This window comes from Patella vulgata, chromosome 7, assembly GCF_932274485.2.
Source record: "Patella vulgata chromosome 7, xgPatVulg1.2, whole genome shotgun sequence".
Classification (NCBI taxonomy): domain Eukaryota; kingdom Metazoa; phylum Mollusca; class Gastropoda; family Patellidae; genus Patella; species Patella vulgata.
Window position 1 is genome coordinate 49031512 of NC_065885.2, and position 18912 is coordinate 49050423.

Below are 18912 nucleotides of genomic sequence, written 5' to 3' on the forward strand. Positions count from 1 at the left end.
TGAAACTATACCAAGTATCATCACTCTCCCTCAATTCAAATCAACATTATTGTGTCTAGAAGCATCAACCAATCAAATTGCTCATCTCTGCTTAGCCTTGGCGAAAAATGTTAATCATCAAGTCATGACATTACCTTAAGGAACATCTACACAAATAGCCAGGGTTTTTATGACAGCATCGTGTTGCGTTAAAAGGTACTATAAGCCAAACCAGTTTAACTATTCTGACCTCTTCAGTCGGAGGTTAGAGTTAACTATGCATGGGTAGCTTTGTATTCTTTATTCGGTTCTAGCACGCTTTTGATAACATTGGCACTGTCTGACCCCGATATTTTCACAGGAATGTAACTTACTGCATACTGCGCATGCTCAAAGCAAGCTGGAGCAGGTTTTTTTTAAGCCAACCCGTTCAGACGGCTAAGATGAACCAGTTTAAAATAAAAAGCCTTCTCGAAGATAGGTCGCGAGCTGGGGTTTTTAAACTGGTTTATTTGCCCCATATTTGCATTCAGATGCTTAACTTAAACTGGTTTAACGATCCCTGGGGTTTTTAAACCTGGGCCCTGTTTCTCGAAATCTTAACTAAAGATAAAATCCAAATTTTAGAAGATACTTCAATTTTGATTGGCTAAGCGCTAAAATCAATCTAATAGTATCCAATCAAATTACTAAAATTTGGATTTTATCTTAGTTAAAAATTCGTGAAACAGGCCCCAGTTCAACTTAAGAGTCTGAACGGCATATAAGTGTGAACATTCTATCTCAATTAAAGGAACTAAATTGCTAATATTTGGGACCTAGAAATTGACCCAAATGTGTTGCAACTCATATAATAATGTAATCTGATTGTATATAAACTGATTTACATTCAATTGTTTCCGGTTTGACTCTAATTTCAAATCAGTTACGTTCAGCGAAATACGGCATGAGTCTCAACCGATTTGCAATTTCCAGCGTCTGGTTATTACAGTCTATTGCGCATGCTCTCCAGATAAGATATGGCGTGACCGTTTGAAATGAGATGTGGAATATGTATAGCCTCGTTCTTTCTAGTCACTTGTTAGAAACCCACTGTGGTACACGATTCGTGTACCAATGGTAAAATATTTATTTTATCTTAAATATTGGATATCAGAGGCCTACCTTTTCCCCGGTAAGATCACAACATAATGTTGATTTGAATTGACAAATAATTCGCGTTTTCATCGTGTAAGACTTTGGATGACATTGAGTTAGAGACTTAGCTACTTTAAAAGCAGAGTTATTGTGTTCCAAAGTCTTAAACAATCAAATCAAAGCATTAGCAGAAAACTCCCATCATCGAACTTAGTCATAGTGAATGATATACTGGTAATATGGTATTTTATAAAATGAAACTTTCTTACCATGTTGAATTCGAATTTTTAATGTCACATTTTATCTTAGAAATTTCAACAGTCAGACTGGCTTTATCTTTTAATATTGCGCTTCCAAAATTTTGACCAGTCAAAGTCAATAAAGTTCCACCTTGAGTTGGACCATTTAGAGGATTAATCTAGAAAATAAATGAAAATGGTCTACAATCCCTGTCTTATAAAGAATACACTGTAGGCAATCATCTCAGGGTCAACACTTCTCTATCTTGTGTCTAGTCTGATAGGTTTATTTATGGGAACAATACACATAATCTGAATGCCAGTGTCCCTCTCCTTCGCTCTATTATCTATAGCATTAATGTATTTATGGGAGCCATGCACATTATCTGAATAACAGTGTCCCTCTCCTTCGCTCTATTATCTATAGCACTAATGTATTTAGAAAGGTGTGCATTCCCGTAATAAGAAAACAACTGTTCTAAATCTTTATCCTAGTCCTGTACAACTATGTAAAGCACTGTGAAGAAATTATTTAGTTCCCCAATATCATGTTGTGTAAGTGCCTGGATAACCATGTTTATAAATAGCCTATACTTGTCGTAGTTATATTGTAAGTGACCGTCTTGATTATCAAGTCACTCGTAAATTGGAAGAAAGAAATTCTTTAAATGGTTTACTAACCCCAAAATGCTAATATTGTGAAAAGTTGAACATTTTAATTTCAAATTTGCAGACAAATCTCAAACCACAGTTTTAAAGTGTTATTAATTTATGTACCAGATACTTACAGAATGAAGAGAAGGTGGACATTGATTACGATTAAAATCATTATCACATTCATTGTATGTTGTACACTTTCCCCTACACCAGCCACATCCCAGAGGATCTGAACTTGATAAACATGAATCACAATCACTATGTACTCCACATGAATCTAAGGAAAACTTTATAACCTAAAACAAAAGATTAAAACAAGTTTAAAACATGAAAGTCATTCACTTGAAAAGAATCCATTAACCATTATATATTTGATCATACAGCATAAGATAAATGAAATTACAATTTAATTTTTTTTTCTTCAGATTTTCAATCTACATTGTAATCTGTGTTTTGCCCTTGTGACAATTCTATGTAAAACATCTCAACTGATCAAACTATATTAAAACATGATGAAAACGCACTACTTTTATACATGGATGAATGTAAATCTTGTTTGAAAGATACACTTTTATATTACGCTTCTGAATATCAGATCAAATCTATAACATGAACGAATGATGTTTTCAAGATAGCGTAAAGTTAAACACTAACCAGCGGCTGCCAGGCAGGATACACCCACATTTTCGAGAGATGGATAGAGAACAAGCTAACAAGAAAGTGATTTTTCCTATAATCAAGGGCCATAATTCAGGAAATTACAATTCGATATGCGCAAATATCGAAAGGAACTGAGATCTTTGTGTTATAAACTTACATTTCAGGTTTCAACAAAATCGGATAACCAGCAGCTGCCATGCAGGATACGCCCACATTTTCGAGAGATGGATAGAGAACAAGCTAACAAGAAAGTGATTTTTCCTACAATCAAGGGCCATAATTCAGGAAATTACAATTTGATATGCGCAAATATAGAAAGGAACTGAGATCTTTGTGTTATAAACTTACATTTCAAGTTTCAACAAAATCGGATCAAAAATTGTGACCTCTATAGGGTCCACAACCTTGATATACCATATTTTTACGCTATTTGAGAACGAACGGCAGCCATTTTGTCGGTCAATTTTAGGCCGATTTTCACGAAATTCTACCTCAGTCGTCCTTAGGGTGTAACGGTGATATAATAATACGGTTTTTTAAATTGGATAAAAATTATGACCTCTATAGGGTCCACAAGCTAAAAATGTGATTTTTCGTACAATCAGGGGCCATAATTTAGGAAGTTAGGGTCCGATATGCGCGAATATTGAAAGGAACAAGATCTTTGGGTTATAAACTTACATTTCAAGTTTCAACAAAATCGGATAAAAATTGTGACCTCTATAGGGTCCACAACCTTGATATACCATATTCTTACGCTATTTGAGAACGAACAGGCGCCATTTTGTCTGTCAATTTTTGGCCGATTTTCACGAAATTCGAACTCAGTCGTCCTTAGGGTGTAACGGTGATATAATAATAGGTTTTTTTAAATCAGATAAAAATTATGACCTCTATAGGGTCCACAAGCTAAAAACGAGATTTTTCGTACAATCAAGAGCCATAATTCAGGAAGTTACGGTCCGATATGCGCGAATATCAAAAGGAATCGAGATCTTTGGGTTAAAAACTTACATTTCAATTTTCAACAAAATCAGATAACCAGTGGCTGCCAGGCAGGATAGGCCCACATTTTCGAGAGATGGATAGAGAACAAGCTAAAAAAGTGATTTTTCGTACAATCAGGGGCCATAATTTAGGAAGTTACGGTCCGATAAGCACGAATATCAAAAGAAACCGAGATCTCTGGGTTACAAACTTACAGTTCAAGTTTCAACAAAATCCGATAAAATTGTGACCTCTATAGGGTCCACAACCTTGATATACCATATTTTTACGCTATTTGAGAACGAAGGACAGCAATTTTGTCAGTCAGTTTTGGGCCGATTTTCACGAAATTCGAACTCAACCTACCTTAGGATGTAACGGTGATATAATAATACGTTTTTTTTAAATCGGATAAAAATTATGACCTCTATGGGCTCCACAAGCTAAAATCGTGATTTTTCGTACAATCAGGGGCCATTATTCAGGAAGTTACGTTCCGATATGCGCGAATAACAAAAGACACCGAGATCTTTGGGTTATAAACTTACATTTCAAGTTTCAACAAAATCGGATAAAAATTGTGACCTCTATAGGGTCCACAACCTTGATATACCATATTTTTACGCTATTTGAGAACGAAAGGCGGCCATTTTGTCTCTCAGTTTTGGGCCGATTTTCACGAAATTCGAACTCAGTTGTCCTTAGGGTTTAACGGTGATATAATAATACGTTTTTCTAAATCGGATAAAAATTATGACCTCTATAGGCTCCACAAGCTAAAATTGTGATTTTTCGTACAATCAGGGGCCATAATTCAGGAAGTTACGTACCGATATGTGCGAATATCGAAAGGAACCGAGATCTTTGGGTTATAAACTTACATTTCAAGTTTCATCAAAATAGGATTAAAATTGTGACCTCTATAGGGTCCACAAGCTTGATATACCATATTTTTAAGCTATTTGGGAGCGAACGGCGGCCATTTTGTCTGTCAGTTTTGGGCCGATTTTCACAAAATTTGATCTCAGCCGTCCTTAGGGTTTAACGGTAATATAATAATAGTTTTTTTTAAATTGGACAAAAATTATGACCTCTATGGGCTCCACAAGCTAAAATCGTGATTTTTCGTACAATCAGGGGCCATAATTCTGAAAGTTACGGTCCGATATGCGCGAATATCGAAATGAACCGAGATCTTTGGGTTTTAAACTTACATTTCAAGTTTCAACAAAATCAGATAAAAATTGTGACCTCTATAGGGTCCACAACCTTGATATACCATATTTTTACGCTATTTGAGAACGAACGGCGGCCATTTTGTCTGTCAATTTTGGGCCGATTTTTATGAAATTTGAACTCATTCATCCTTAGGGTGTAACGGTGATATAATAATACGGTTTTTTAAATCGGATAAAAATTATTACCTCTATAGGGTCCACAAGCTAAAAACACGATTTTTCGTACAATCAGGGGCCATAATTCAGGAAGTTACGGTCCAATATTCGCGAATATTGAAAGGAACTGAGATCTTTGGGTTATAAACTTACATTTCAAGTTTCAACAAAATCGGATAAAAATTGTGACCTCTATAGGGTCCACAACCTTGATATACCATATTTTTACGCTATTTGAGAACGAACGGCGGCCATTTTGTAAGTCAATTTTGGGTCAATTTTCACAAGATTCGAACTCAGCCGTCCTTAGGGTGTAACGGTGATATAATAATACATTTTTTTAAATCGGATAAAAATTATGACCTCTATAGGGTCCACAAGCTAAAAACGCGATTTTTCGTACAATCAGGGACCATAATTCTGGAAGTTACGGTCTGATATGCGTGAATATCGAAAGGATCCGAGATCTTTGGGTTATAAACTTACATTTCAAGTTTCAACAAAATCGGAAAAAAATTGTGACCTCTATAGTGTCCACAACCTTGATATACCATACTTTTACGCTATTTGAGAACGAACGGCGGCCATTTTGTCTGTCAATTTTGGGCCGATTTTCACGAAATTCGAACTCCGCCATCCTTAGGGTGTAACGGTGATATAATTGAACGTTTTTTTTAAATCGGATAAAAATTATGACCTCTATAGGGTCCACAAGCTAAAAACACGATTTTTAGTACAATCAGGGGCCGTAATTCAGGAAGTTACGGTCCGATATGCACGAATATCGAAAGGAACCAAGATCTTTGGATTATCAACTCAGATTTCAAGTTTCAACAAAATCTGATAAAAATTGTGACCTCTATAGTGTCCACAAGCTAAAAACGTGATTTTTCGTACAAACAGGGGCCATAATCCATGAAGTTACAGTCCGATACATGCCAATATTAAAAGGAACCGAGATCTTCGGGTGATAAACCTATATTTCAAGTTTCGTTGAAATCTGATAAAAATTGTGACCTGTAGACTGTTCACAAAAAATTGTGGACAGACGGACGGACGGACGGACAGACAGGGGCGACGACAATATATGTCCACATGAAAATGTGGGCGTATAAAAATTGAAATGTAATGTTTGTGGTAACTTATTTATCCACACATATACCGGTAATAAAAAAAATGGTTTAAAAATGCCGGTGTTCGTTCAACCATTTTGATTTTGTATCTGATAGCAAACTTGTTATAAATAAACCAGTTTTAAAAACACAGCTTATTAAAAAAACTATCTTCGATAAGGCTTCTTATCTTGGCAGCTGGCTTTAAAATGCGAAGTGGGCTCCAGACATACTTCTTGCAGTGTTTCGTTTGATTATACCTAATCCCACTAAACACTGCTTTAACGAAGGCAAATTTCTGTTCCAAATTATGACTGGTCAATGGTCCGATTAACAACCAATAGCTTACTGCGTTACAAGAGCATTACGCTTAAAACAGAGCTCCAAATTGGACCAAATATGTTTACATAACGTTACGTCATGACTCATGATTTTATTATGCCCAATTAACCAGTGCATAGCAGAATATTGCCGAAAACTAATTGCATGACAACTGAGGCTATCAAATCGAAAACAATGTAAACAATACTGTTTGGAGACGAACATACTTTCACCATTTTTAATACCTTAAATCACTGTCTAAAGTTTTAGGGAAGACCCAGATTAAACGAAGAGCTGTCACATTGCTGTACTTGGGATAGATTTGATTGAATGGGAAGAAAAGACAAACTCCCTCAAAAGCTCAAGTATCAGAAGCCAATCCAGCAATGGCCAGAGAGGGATTTCTCGGGCCATTGCTTTAGGAATATGGCTCCAGATAGCTTCGGGCAGGCGCAGTAAGTTGTTTTTCTGGCCCTGTGCCCTTGAGTAATTATGTCAAATTATGTCAAATTAGTCAAACTGGCTTGGCTTATGGTACGTGTGGTCCTCTGGCTTAAAATTAAAAAGCACTGGTGTTTTGAAACCAGTTTAAAAATATCATCGAGAAAGCATATTTTCTTTTACTTTACATGTGATTAAATCAAGGAGAATGTCATTTATTGACACCAATAATCAACAAGAAACAAATTACCTTATTACCAGTAAGTAGATATAATCTTTCTTTATCAACATACATAGTAGATTCTATAGCTGTAGATTGTTGGGATGTAGTATTACCTAGATATAAACTCATATATTCTCGTTCTTCAGATTTATGTACCTGTAATAACATATTAAAAAATATACACGTTCTATTGTGCTTATTACATTTTTTTTATTTTGCTTTTTATTTTGATCTCCTGGGTATTCTTACACACTTTAACATCTTGCATCCCACTCTGTAAATCAAGCGAGAGAGAGCGAGAAATGGGGTTTAACGTCCACTCGACACCAACTAGGTCATTTCGGGACTAATACATGGCTCAATTTTATTTCAATAAATCGCTTGCGCGTAGAGGTTTTTAGCAGTGGGAGGAAACTGGAGGACCCGGAGAAAACCCACGAGGTTGGACAGGCGACCCTACTCCTTGTCTGTAAATCAAGCACTTTAAATGTGAATATAATGTTCTTGGGTATATTTGGAATACAAGTTAACTGTAATGGAATGAAATGAAATGGGGTTTAACTCCTACTTTTCTGCTCCGACTGGGCTAATAAAGATGGGCATACGCCATACATTGTGCTATAAGGGAAATTTTGCTTGGGCAGCGGCACTATGGCCTACTCTTATATCGAATTCCAACAATTTATACACAGGACCTTGGGTTTTCATCCCATCCGAATTACTAGATAGGTGTCCTTGTCAGGCCCTTCGTCCTGCACCACTGACAAGGGGAAACCACGTCGGCAAAGGGGATGGATGACTCTAAAAACGGTGGGAGTGAACTTTTTATTTTGTCAAAGGATCAAGTCACTACTGTTGTTAATGAATTCTCCCCAATTTATATCATTATGTTGTTTATAAGAATACGGTAAATGATTATCTAGTGTCATTTATGATTGTTAGTAATATTTATCAAGGTTTTGTTTCTTAACCAGCATAAAATATTTACATGAGCTCACAAATACGATTGTTTTTATTTTTTAAAATCAAAACAGGTCATGACTCCCTTTTAAAGTGACGTGAGAGTGAGTATCTGAAAACCAGAATATTTTTTTGTATGGCCTAAAGATTAGATTTTAAGCTAACATATGAAATCAATTTTCGCCACTGATAAAAAAAATTCTGTTGCTGAAAAGGGGGTTCAACTTAATATAACAGCCTATTGAAATAAAAACAAACCTTCAACAAAAATCCATCCACTGTTCCTAATAGAACAATTGTTTGTTCATGTTGTTGTATAGAAGCTACTGCCTGGATTATCTTATCTGTGTCAAAAAATCCATTAGCTTCCATCACTTTTTCTGATTGAATTCCACGTCTCTTTTTAATACTACAAATACTATCTGTAGTCCCATCTTGAATTTTCTGTACCTGTAAAGAGGTTATTAAGCAATTAAAAACAAGTCTTTAATAATGTGATGCTACAGTAATCGGTTAAAGCACTGGTCTCTCAACTTATGTGAGCCAGGAACAATCATTAGACTTTTTCTACTCTTGGTTACCTGTATCATGTAACACCTGCAGGACTAGTAAGGAGACCGAGAAATAACCAGCAGCTGTCAGGTAGAATACGCCCAGATTTTCGAGAGATGGATAGAGAACAAGCTAAAAAGAAAGTGATTTTTCCTACAATCAAGGGCCATAATTCAGGAAATTACAATTCGATATGCGCAAATATCGAAAGGAACCGAAATCTTTGGGTTATAAACTTACATTTCAAGTTATAACAAAATCGGATAAAAATTGTGACCTCTATAGGGTCCACAACCTTGATATACCATATTTTTAAGCTATTTGAGAACGAGGGGCGGCCATTTTGTCTGTCAATTTTGCGCCGATTTTCACGAAATTTGAACTCAGTCGTCCTTAGGGTGTAACGGTGATATAATAATACGTTTTTTTAAATCGGATAAAAATTATGACCTGTATAAGGTCCACAAGTTAAAAACGCGATTTTTCGTACAATCAGGGGCCATAATTCAGGAAGTTACGGTCGAATATGCGTGAATATCGAAAGGAACCGAAATCTTTGGGTTATAAACTTACATTTCAAGTTTCAACAAAATCGGATAACCAGCGGCTGCCAGGCTGAGGCAGGATACGCCCACATTTTCGAGAGATGGATAGAGAACAAGCTAACAAGAAAGTGATTTTTCCTCGATCAACGGCCATAATTCAGGAAATTACAATTCGATATGCTCAAATATCGAAAGGCACTGAGATCTTTGTGTTATAAACTTACATTTCAAGTTTCAAGAAAATCGGATAAAAATTGTGACCTCTATAGGGTCCACAACCTTGATATACCATATTTTTACGCTATTTGAGAACGAACGGCAGCCATTTTGTCTGTCAATTTCCGGCCGATTTTCACGAAATTCGATCTCAGCCATCCTTAGGGGGTAACGGTGATATAATTGAACGTTTTTTTAAATCGGATAAAAATTATGACCTCTATAGGGTCCACAAGCTAAAAACGTGATTTTTCGTACAATCAGGGGCCATAATTCAGGAAGTTACGGTCCGATATGTGCGAATATCGAAAGGAACCAAGATCTTTGGGTTATAAACTTACATTTCAAGTTTCAAGAAAATCGGATAAAAATTGTGACCTCTATAGGGTCCACAAGCTAAAAACGTGATTTTTCATACAAACAGGGGCCATAATCCATGAAGTTTCGATCCGATACATGCCAATATCTTTTGGAGATAAACCTATATTTCAAGTTTCGTCAAAATCGGATAAGAATTGTGACCTGTAGAGTGTCCACAAACAAATTGTGGACGGACGGACAGGGGCGACGGCATAATACATCCACATGAAAATGTGGGCGTATAAAAATGAATATACTTGTTCGTCTCAAGATCTTAAACTCTGTATCAATCTGAAGTCAATCGGATGATAACTTAAGGGCCATAACTTTGGCAGTAATTATCGGAAATCGTTGAAAATCAATAGGAATCTGTGTATAAATTTAAACTCAATCGGATATTAACTTGAGCCTCAAGAGCATCCACAAGATTTTTTGAAGTGATCAAGGGCCATAACTCTGGCAGTAATTATCGGAAATCGCTGAAAATCAGTAGGCTTCTTTGTCTCATGACCTCAAACACTGTGTATAAATTGAAAGTCAATCGGATATTAACTTTGGCCTCTAGAGCATCCACAAGATTTTTTCAAAGTGATCAAGGGCCATAACTCTGGCATCAAGTATAGGAAATCGCTGAAAATCAATAGGCTTCTTCGTCTCATGACCTTAAACACTGTGTATAAATTTAAAGTCAATCGGATATTAACTTTGGCCTTTAGAGCATCCACAAGATTTTTTGAAGTGATCAAGGGCCATAACTCTGGCAGTAATTATCGGAAATCGCTGAAAATCAGTAGGCTTCTTCGTCTCATGACCTTAAACACTGTGTATAAATTGAAAGTCAATCGGATATTAACTTTGGCCTCTAGAGCATCCACAAGATTTTTTCAAAGTGATCAAGGGCCATAACTCTGGCAGCAAATATTGGAAATCGCTGAAAATCAATAGGCTTCTTCGTCTCATGACCTTAAACACTGTGTATAAATTTAAAGTCAATCGGATATTAACTTTGGCCTTTAGAGCGTCCACAAGATTTTTCAGAGTGATCAAGGGCCATAACTCTGGCAGTAATTATCAGAAATCGCTGAAAACCAATATGCTTCATCATCTTATGACCTTAAACACTGTGTATAAATTTAATGTCAATCGGATATTAACTTTAGCCTCTAGAGCATCCACAAGATTTTTGAAGTGATCAAGGGCCATAACTCTGGCAGTAATTATCGGAAATCGTTGAAAATCAATAGGTTTCTTCGTCTCATGACCTTAAACATTGTGTATAAATTTAACGTCAATCGGATATTAACTTTAGCCTCTAGAGCATCCACAAGATTTTTGAAGTGATCAAGGGCCATAACTCTGGCAGTAATTATCGGAAATCGTTGAAAATCAATAGGTTTCTTCGTCTCATGACCTTAAACATTGTGTATCAATTTAACGTCAATCGGATATTAACTTTGGCCATTAGAGCATCCACAAGATTTTTTGAAGTGATCAAGGGCCATAACTCTGGCAGTAATTATCGGAAATCGCTGAAAATCAATAGGCTTCTTCGTCTCATGACCTTAAACACTGTGTATAAATTTAAAGTCAATCGGATATTAACTTTGGCCTTTAGAGCATCCACAAGATTTTTTGAAGTGATCAAGGGCCATAACTCTGGCAGTAATTATCGGAAATCGCTGAAAATCAGTAGGCTTCTTCGTCTCATGACCTTAAACACTGTGTAAAAATTGAAAGTCAATCGGATATTAACTTTGGCCTCTAGAGCATCCACAAGATTTTTTCAAAGTGATCAAGGGCCATAACTCTGGCAGCAAATATTGGAAATCGCTGAAAATCAATAGGCTTCTTCGTCTCATGACCTTAAACACTGTGTATAAATTTAAAGTCAATCGGATATTAACTTTGGCCTTTAGAGCGTCCACAAGATTTTTCAGAGTGATCAAGGGCCATAACTCTGGCAGTAATTATCAGAAATCGCTGAAAACCAATATGCTTCATCATCTTATGACCTTAAACACTGTGTATAAATTTAATGTCAATCGGATATTAACTTTAGCCTCTAGAGCATCCACAAGATTTTTGAAGTGATCAAGGGCCATAACTCTGGCAGTAATTATCGGAAATCGTTGAAAATCAATAGGTTTCTTCGTCTCATGACCTTAAACATTGTGTATAAATTTAACGTCAATCGGATATTAACTTTAGCCTCTAGAGCATCCACAAGATTTTTGAAGTGATCAAGGGCCATAACTCTGGCAGTAATTATCGGAAATCGTTGAAAATCAATAGGTTTCTTCGTCTCATGACCTTAAACATTGTGTATCAATTTAACGTCAATCGGATATTAACTTTGGCCATTAGAGCATCCACAAGATTTTTTGAAGTGATCAAGGGCCATAACTCTGGCAGTAATTATCGGAAATCGCTGAAAATCAATAGGCTTCTTCGTCTCATGACCTTAAACACTGTGTATAAATTTAAACTCAATCGGATATTAACTTTGGCCTTTAGAGCCTCCACAAGCAATTGTGGACGCTGGACCGCCGGACGGGGGCGACGACAATATACGACCACATTTCAATGTAGGCGTATAAAAATCTGTAAATAGACGAATAGCCTTCCCAGATTTCTCTCAGCTACTAGTTTCGTTCTTATTCAAACTTTTCAGGCTTAAATGAGGATGTGCGGTGGCCCTCTATATATAGTGTCGGTGGGCACCGGAGCACATGTGATGTCACAGATGGACCGGAGTCGATCATTGGCACCGGAGTCGATTATTCCGAAAAGTGTGCAAAGATATTCGGCTAAGAATTTGCCGTCATGATTATGCTTGTTTGCATTGACTCAAGGCTCCGAACCCTTTTGATCTCTAAGTTTAAAGTTTCCTAAACTAACGAGGGCTTAAAAATAACTCTATTAGGTTATGGGCGTGTACGCACTAATTTTTAGCTTATGCCGTAGGGGTACCTTGGCTAAATTAATTGGGAACTCGTCCTTGTGTTTCATATTCGGCCTTGATTTAGGCTAAGGATTATGCTACTATTTCGCATACTTTGAAAAGTGGGTCTAGGAAAATATTTCTTGAATTCAACAAGGAGCTCACAAAGTTGTTTTTGCGTTTCTCGATTGAAACGTTGTAAAAATACCCAGTCTTCTTTACTGATGTTTGATTCTGCCAAATCATCGGGATTCGATGTGCGACAAACTGGCCAGGCCTCTAGTTCGAGACATAGATCAACTCCTTCACAAAAAGCCTCCCAGTTACTCATGGTTGGAAAGATACAGGCCAAGGCGATATGCCATATTTTACCTCCGTTGTTTCGGAGACATTGTCCGCAAATTTCCACAGATGTGCTTCATTTTCGAAAGTAGAAATATTAGTGGACGTCCCTATTGTGACGTCACGGGGTACCTCTAAGGCTAAGTGATGGCTATGTGCCAGGTATTTTGAGCGGAGTCGATGATACGAGTTCCAAAAATGGGGATGCACACGAGAGAAAAAAATGTGACTTTTTGGCATTATTTCCTGGTTAATTAGAATGTGAAAAAGACAAAAATAATATTTATAAAGCTACAGAAGTGATTCCAGTGTTTTATACAGAGGTTTGAATATTGATGACCAGGTAATCTGCAATGTTTACCTGGTCATAAAATCATGATTTTTCTGGGAAATTGTGTCTTTTTCCTAGGCCGTTACATCTAGCCCTTCTGTTCTAGCTTCCAGTGTAAACCACAGTTTGGGGGCAGCAACTTCAAAAGCCTTCTTGTTGAAACTGACAAGATTGGCATTTTTCTCAAGGTGCAAATTATCACTGAAAGACTGTAATTGTCAACTAGATTCATAAAAACATAAATTGTACATTTAAAAACTAATAATAAAACCTTAAATAGAGTGTCATATGATCCCTGTATAATGTTCTAGAAATAAGGCGAGCAGCTTTTGTACCTTTTGTACAGGACAGAAATAAAAGAATTTATGTGAGAAGTGCCTAATGAATTTTTAAGTGACAAATAATTACATATTTTACCTATGTTTCTTAAATTAAAATAACTCATTTTACAGATATTGTTTATGTGATTTTCCAAAGAAAAATTTGAATTAAAAATGACACCAATATTTCTGGCTGACTGTGAAGTGACATGCAACTATATCCTGCTTGTATCGATGGATCAAAGTTTAATCTTTGTATCAATAGATCAAAGTTTAACTTTTTCCTGCTTAAATGAGACCCAATAACCAAATATTCTGTCTTATATGCATTAAGTTTAACAAAAATTGTTTTTCATCCAAACATTTATGTCTGCAATATAAGTTTAAATATTTAGCTTGGAAAGTCACTTTTAATAGGTTTGAAGGAAATGTATGGTTATGTATCATCCGCATAGATGAAATAATAATCCATTATGTCTTACTATGAGGTCAAGTGATTAGTGTTGAAGCTAAACAAAAATGGTCCAGGGATGGACCCTTTGGGGTATACCGGAACCCAAAGCAAAAGAAATGAAATGAAATGAAATGGGGTTTAATGTCCTACTGTTCTGCTCCTATACTGGGCTAATGAAGATGGGCATACGCCATACAGTGTGCTATGAGGGAAATTTTGGCCCGGGCAGCGGCACTATCGCCTACTCTTATATCGAATTCCAACTGCCAGAGGATCTTTTACGTGCATTCCAATACATACACGGGACCTCGGTTTTTCGTCTCATCCGAAGGACTAGACAGCTGTCCTTGTCAGGCCCTCCGTCCTGCATCACTGACAAGGGGGAACCACGCCGGAAAATCTGGATGAACTTTCTCGGCCAATACAGGGATCGAACACCCAACCTCCAGGCTAGCGAGCCAGCGCCTTACCCACTTAGCCACGTGACCCCCCCAAAGCAAAAGGGCTAGATGGACATGCAGTTCTAGGAAAAAGACACGATTATCCGTGAAAATCTTGATTTTGCCAAAATTTTGAACCCCTGTATAAAACACTGGAATCACTTCTGTGGCTTTATAAATATCATTTTTGTCTTGTTCACATTCTAATTAACCAGGAAATAACATGTATAACTTTTTTCCATAAAAAAAAAAAAATGCCAAAGAGTTACATTTTGTTTGAACTTTGACAGATGGTTGCACCCTCTAAAAAAATTTCTTATCTATTTCGACATAAATTGAGGGTAGCCCCTTAACTTTTCAAAATTCTGCAAAATAAGGACCACCCTATTCTATACTTTTGTCAAGGTTTGACTTGGTACATGGTTGGGCATGTTTCCTTGTATATGGGATTAAAATGAAACCGCATCAGTTATAGACGTTTTGAACAACTTAACAGTTTATTATTACTACATAAAAGTACATGTATATGATGTTGATTTGGTATAGGTCTATCTACCATTTTACTTGCAAACTGCTTTTTTGTAACCAAAACCAGCGGCTGCCAGGCAGGATACGCCCACATTTTCGAGAGATGGATAGAAAACAAGCTAAAACGAAAGTGATTTTTCCTACAATCAAGGGCCATAATTCAGGAAATTACAATTCGATATGCGCAAATATCGAAAGGAACCAAGATCTTTGAGTTATAGACTTACATTTCAAGTCTCAACAAAATCGGATAAAAATTGTGACCTCTATAGGGTCCACAACCTTGATATACCATATTTTTAAGCAATTTGAGAACGAGGGGCAGCCATTTTGTCTGTCAGTTTTGGGCCGATTTTCACGAAATTTGAACTCAGTCTACCTTAAGGTGTAACGGTGAACTAATTATAATACGTTTTTTTTAAATCGGATAAAAATTATGACCTCTATAGGGTCCACAAGCTAAAAACGTGATTTTTCGTACAATCAGGGGCCATAAATCAGTAAGTTGCGGTCCGATATGCGCGAATATCGAAAGGAACCAAGATCTTTGGGTTATAAACTTACATTTCAAGTTTCAACAAAATCGGATAAAAATTGTAACCTCTGATATACCATATTTTTACGCTATTTGAGAACGAAGGGCGGCCATTTTATCTGTCAGTTTTTGGCCGATTTTCACGAAATTCGAACTCAGTCGTCCTTAGGGTGTAACGGTGATATAATAATATGATTTTTTAAATCGGATAATAATTATGACCTCTATAGGGTCCACAAGCTAAAGAAACGTGATTTTTCATACAATCAGGGGCCATAATTCAGGAAGTTACGGTCCTATATGCGCGAATATCGAAAGGAACCGAGATCTTTGGGTTATAAACTTACATTTCAAGTTTCAACAAAATCGGATAAAAATTGTGACCTCTATAGGGTCCACAACCTTGATATACCATATTTTTACGCTATTTGAGAACGAACGGCGGACATTTTGTCTGTCAGTTTTGGGCCGATTTTCACGAAATTCGAACTCAGCAGTCCTTATGGTGTAACGATGATATATTAACACGTTTTTTTAAATCGGATAAAAATTATGACCTCTATAGGGTCCACAAGCCAAAAAACGCGTTTTTACGTACAATCAGGGGCCATAATTCAGGAAGTTACGATCCGATGTGCGCAAATATCGAAAGGAACCAAGATCTTTGGGTTATAAACTTACATTTCAAGTTTCAACAAAATCGGATAAAAATTGTGACCTCTACAGTGTTCACAAGCCAAAAACGTGATTTTTAGTACAATCAGGGGCCATAATCCATGAAGTTACGGTCTGATAGATGCCAATATCTAAAGGAACCGAGATCTTAGGGTGATAAACCTATATTTCATGTTTCATTGAAATCGGATATAAATTGTGACCTGTAGACTGTTCACAAACAATTGTGGACGGACGGACAGGGGCGACGACAATATACGTCCACATGAAAATGTGGGCGTATAAAAACTAAGGTACCTAGCCAAACTGTGCACCAAGTCAATCTGTGACAATCTGTGTTTATCTTTATGTATACTTACTATGTCAATGTTTTGTTTACATTTCGTTTTAGCATTAAAGATCCAAAATGGCTCTATACCTGTACCAGCTTCGTAGCAATCTCGCAGAACTTCTTGAAAATGTGACTCAATATTAGAAAGAGGAAACAGACACACAGCAGATCCACCTTTAGGATCATATTCATAAGACTGCTTCAAATTCTTGCCGGCTGCCACATATAAGTTTTCGTCTGCTATGTGGGCAGCTGTTGCTACATTAAACAAAAAGTTATTACGTGTACATGCCAGTTTCGTTTCCAAATATGAATAATAATTTTCATCTTGTAAACAAACACGTCCAAGTTTTGTAACAACAATACCATCTTCTTCCTGAACTTTAAGAAAATATCCATATCCTTTATGGCTGAAAGCTATTATAGCTTTAATGTAAAAGTTTGGTTTTAAAATCGGATGTACATCAAGACCAGAAAACAAATCAAGCTCCGGCTCATCAACAAAATAAGAAATATTAAAACCATGATTAAACTGTTCAATTCTTCTTGTCGATAGCAGTAGTGGTGAAAGACTTAAGTTCCTTTTATCATACGTCTGCATAACATATAAAAAATTGTTATTATTAACCAAACCAAAAAATGCTGCACTAGAAGAACGACTTCCCACAAAATTTGTAATGGTGGTTCTGTCCATGGCTTGCAGATTAGTGATATTTATTAAACTGTGCATGTAACAAAGACCTTGTTGTCCACTACCACAAACTAACAATTTACGCTTTCTATGATCAATTTCAAGTATCTTAACGTCATTAGCCATTTTGATTCTTTGTTCATGACAACTTTCAGGAAATGGTAAACAATTTTTGTTATCATTTGTTGGACCTATTGTCACCTGGTTTTTAATTTCAAGTGCTGGATTAAGCTGAACCAAGGTGTTTTGCCCCCCAACATATATTTCTCCTGTTTCATTATCAGCTATTAGTTTCTGCAACCGAGTGGATTCTCCATCAATTTCTATAACTGTCATAAAGTTTGAACAATTCGATCCACAAATTAAATTGAATAATAAAATGAATACACAGATAACAACATAACTGGAGTTAATGTAACAGGTAGACATATTGAATCATTGCCTCAGTATTCTTTTAAATATGTGTCAAAGGAATGGAAGTATATTTAATGTTTGAACTAGTTCCATTTACACAACAATCTGAAAAATATAAATGAATAATATATTTGTACAATTAAGCGACAAATAGCATCATTTTCCATATTAATCCATATGTGGCGCTTTAATATCGAAACTGAGAGAAGTTTTTTAAGGGAGCGATTTTTTAATTTGTTGATTAAGGGGAGTCTTTTTCAGCTCTCCTCTAAAATACAAACAAAAACGACTGTGAATCTGTATTAATTCAAAAACAAATGTTTTAAAAATTTGCATGAAAGCTGTATAGTATCTTAATAACGCTACAAAAAGCGTAAAGGCTTGATTAGTAGAGACTAAGGTGTGGTATGCTTCTTAATTTCTGCCTAATTTTACGTTAGTACATCTAATAAATATAACTTCAAACAATGGTATTCAAGATCAATACCCAAAGTTTTCGCATTCAGTACAGCAATTGGGCCATTGCTGCAGGAATGCTATTATACTGAATTTGATTCCCCATTATGATCCATGTTTATTTGTTAAAGTAGCTAAGTCTTTAACTCAATATCATCGAAAGTCTTACACGTTGACAACACGAATTATTTGTCAATTCAAATCAACATTGATGTTGTTATCTTACTGGGAAAAGGTAGGCTTCTGATATCCAATATTTAAGACAAAATAAATATTTTACCATTGGTACACGAATCGTGTACCATAGTGCATTTCATCATCATTTGTAACAAGTGACCAGAAAGAGCGAGGCTAGACATATTCCACAATTCATGTCATACGGCGACGCCATAACTTATCTGGAGAGCATGCGTAATAGACTGGAATAACCAGACGCTAGAAATTTCTATTCGGTTGAGACTCATGCCGTATTTCGCTGGACATAACTGATTTGAAATTAAAGTCAAAATGGAAACAAATGAATGTAAATCAGTTCATATACAATCAGATTACATTATTAGATGTGTTGCGACCCATTTGGGTCAATTTCTAGGTCCAAAATATTAGCGATTTAGCTCCTTTAAGTTTAAAGATGGTCCCTGGTTCAATTAACACTAACAATAGCACATAAC

The 18912-nt window shown here is 36.2% G+C and overlaps 1 protein-coding gene across 4 annotated transcripts in view; it reads right to left on the bottom strand.

The window, feature by feature from the left end:
• LOC126826696 (hepatocyte growth factor receptor) overlaps positions 1-18912 on the bottom strand; it is a 140464-nt gene that overhangs the window by 120620 nt on the left and 932 nt on the right. For all 4 annotated transcript variants that reach the window (XR_008788800.1, XM_056102409.1, XM_056102410.1 and 1 more), the window contains exons 2-6: positions 16709-17890; positions 8369-8560; positions 7178-7306; positions 2144-2308; positions 1386-1534 (exon numbers count right to left, since the gene is read on the bottom strand). Coding sequence is in view for 3 of the 4 variants with exons in the window: in XM_056102409.1 (XP_055958384.1) it covers positions 1386-1534; positions 2144-2308; positions 7178-7306; positions 8369-8560; positions 16709-17800 (1727 nt within the window). In the remaining variant the exon portion in view is untranslated. The remainder of the gene's footprint in view (positions 1-1385; positions 1535-2143; positions 2309-7177; positions 7307-8368; positions 8561-16708; positions 17891-18912) is intronic.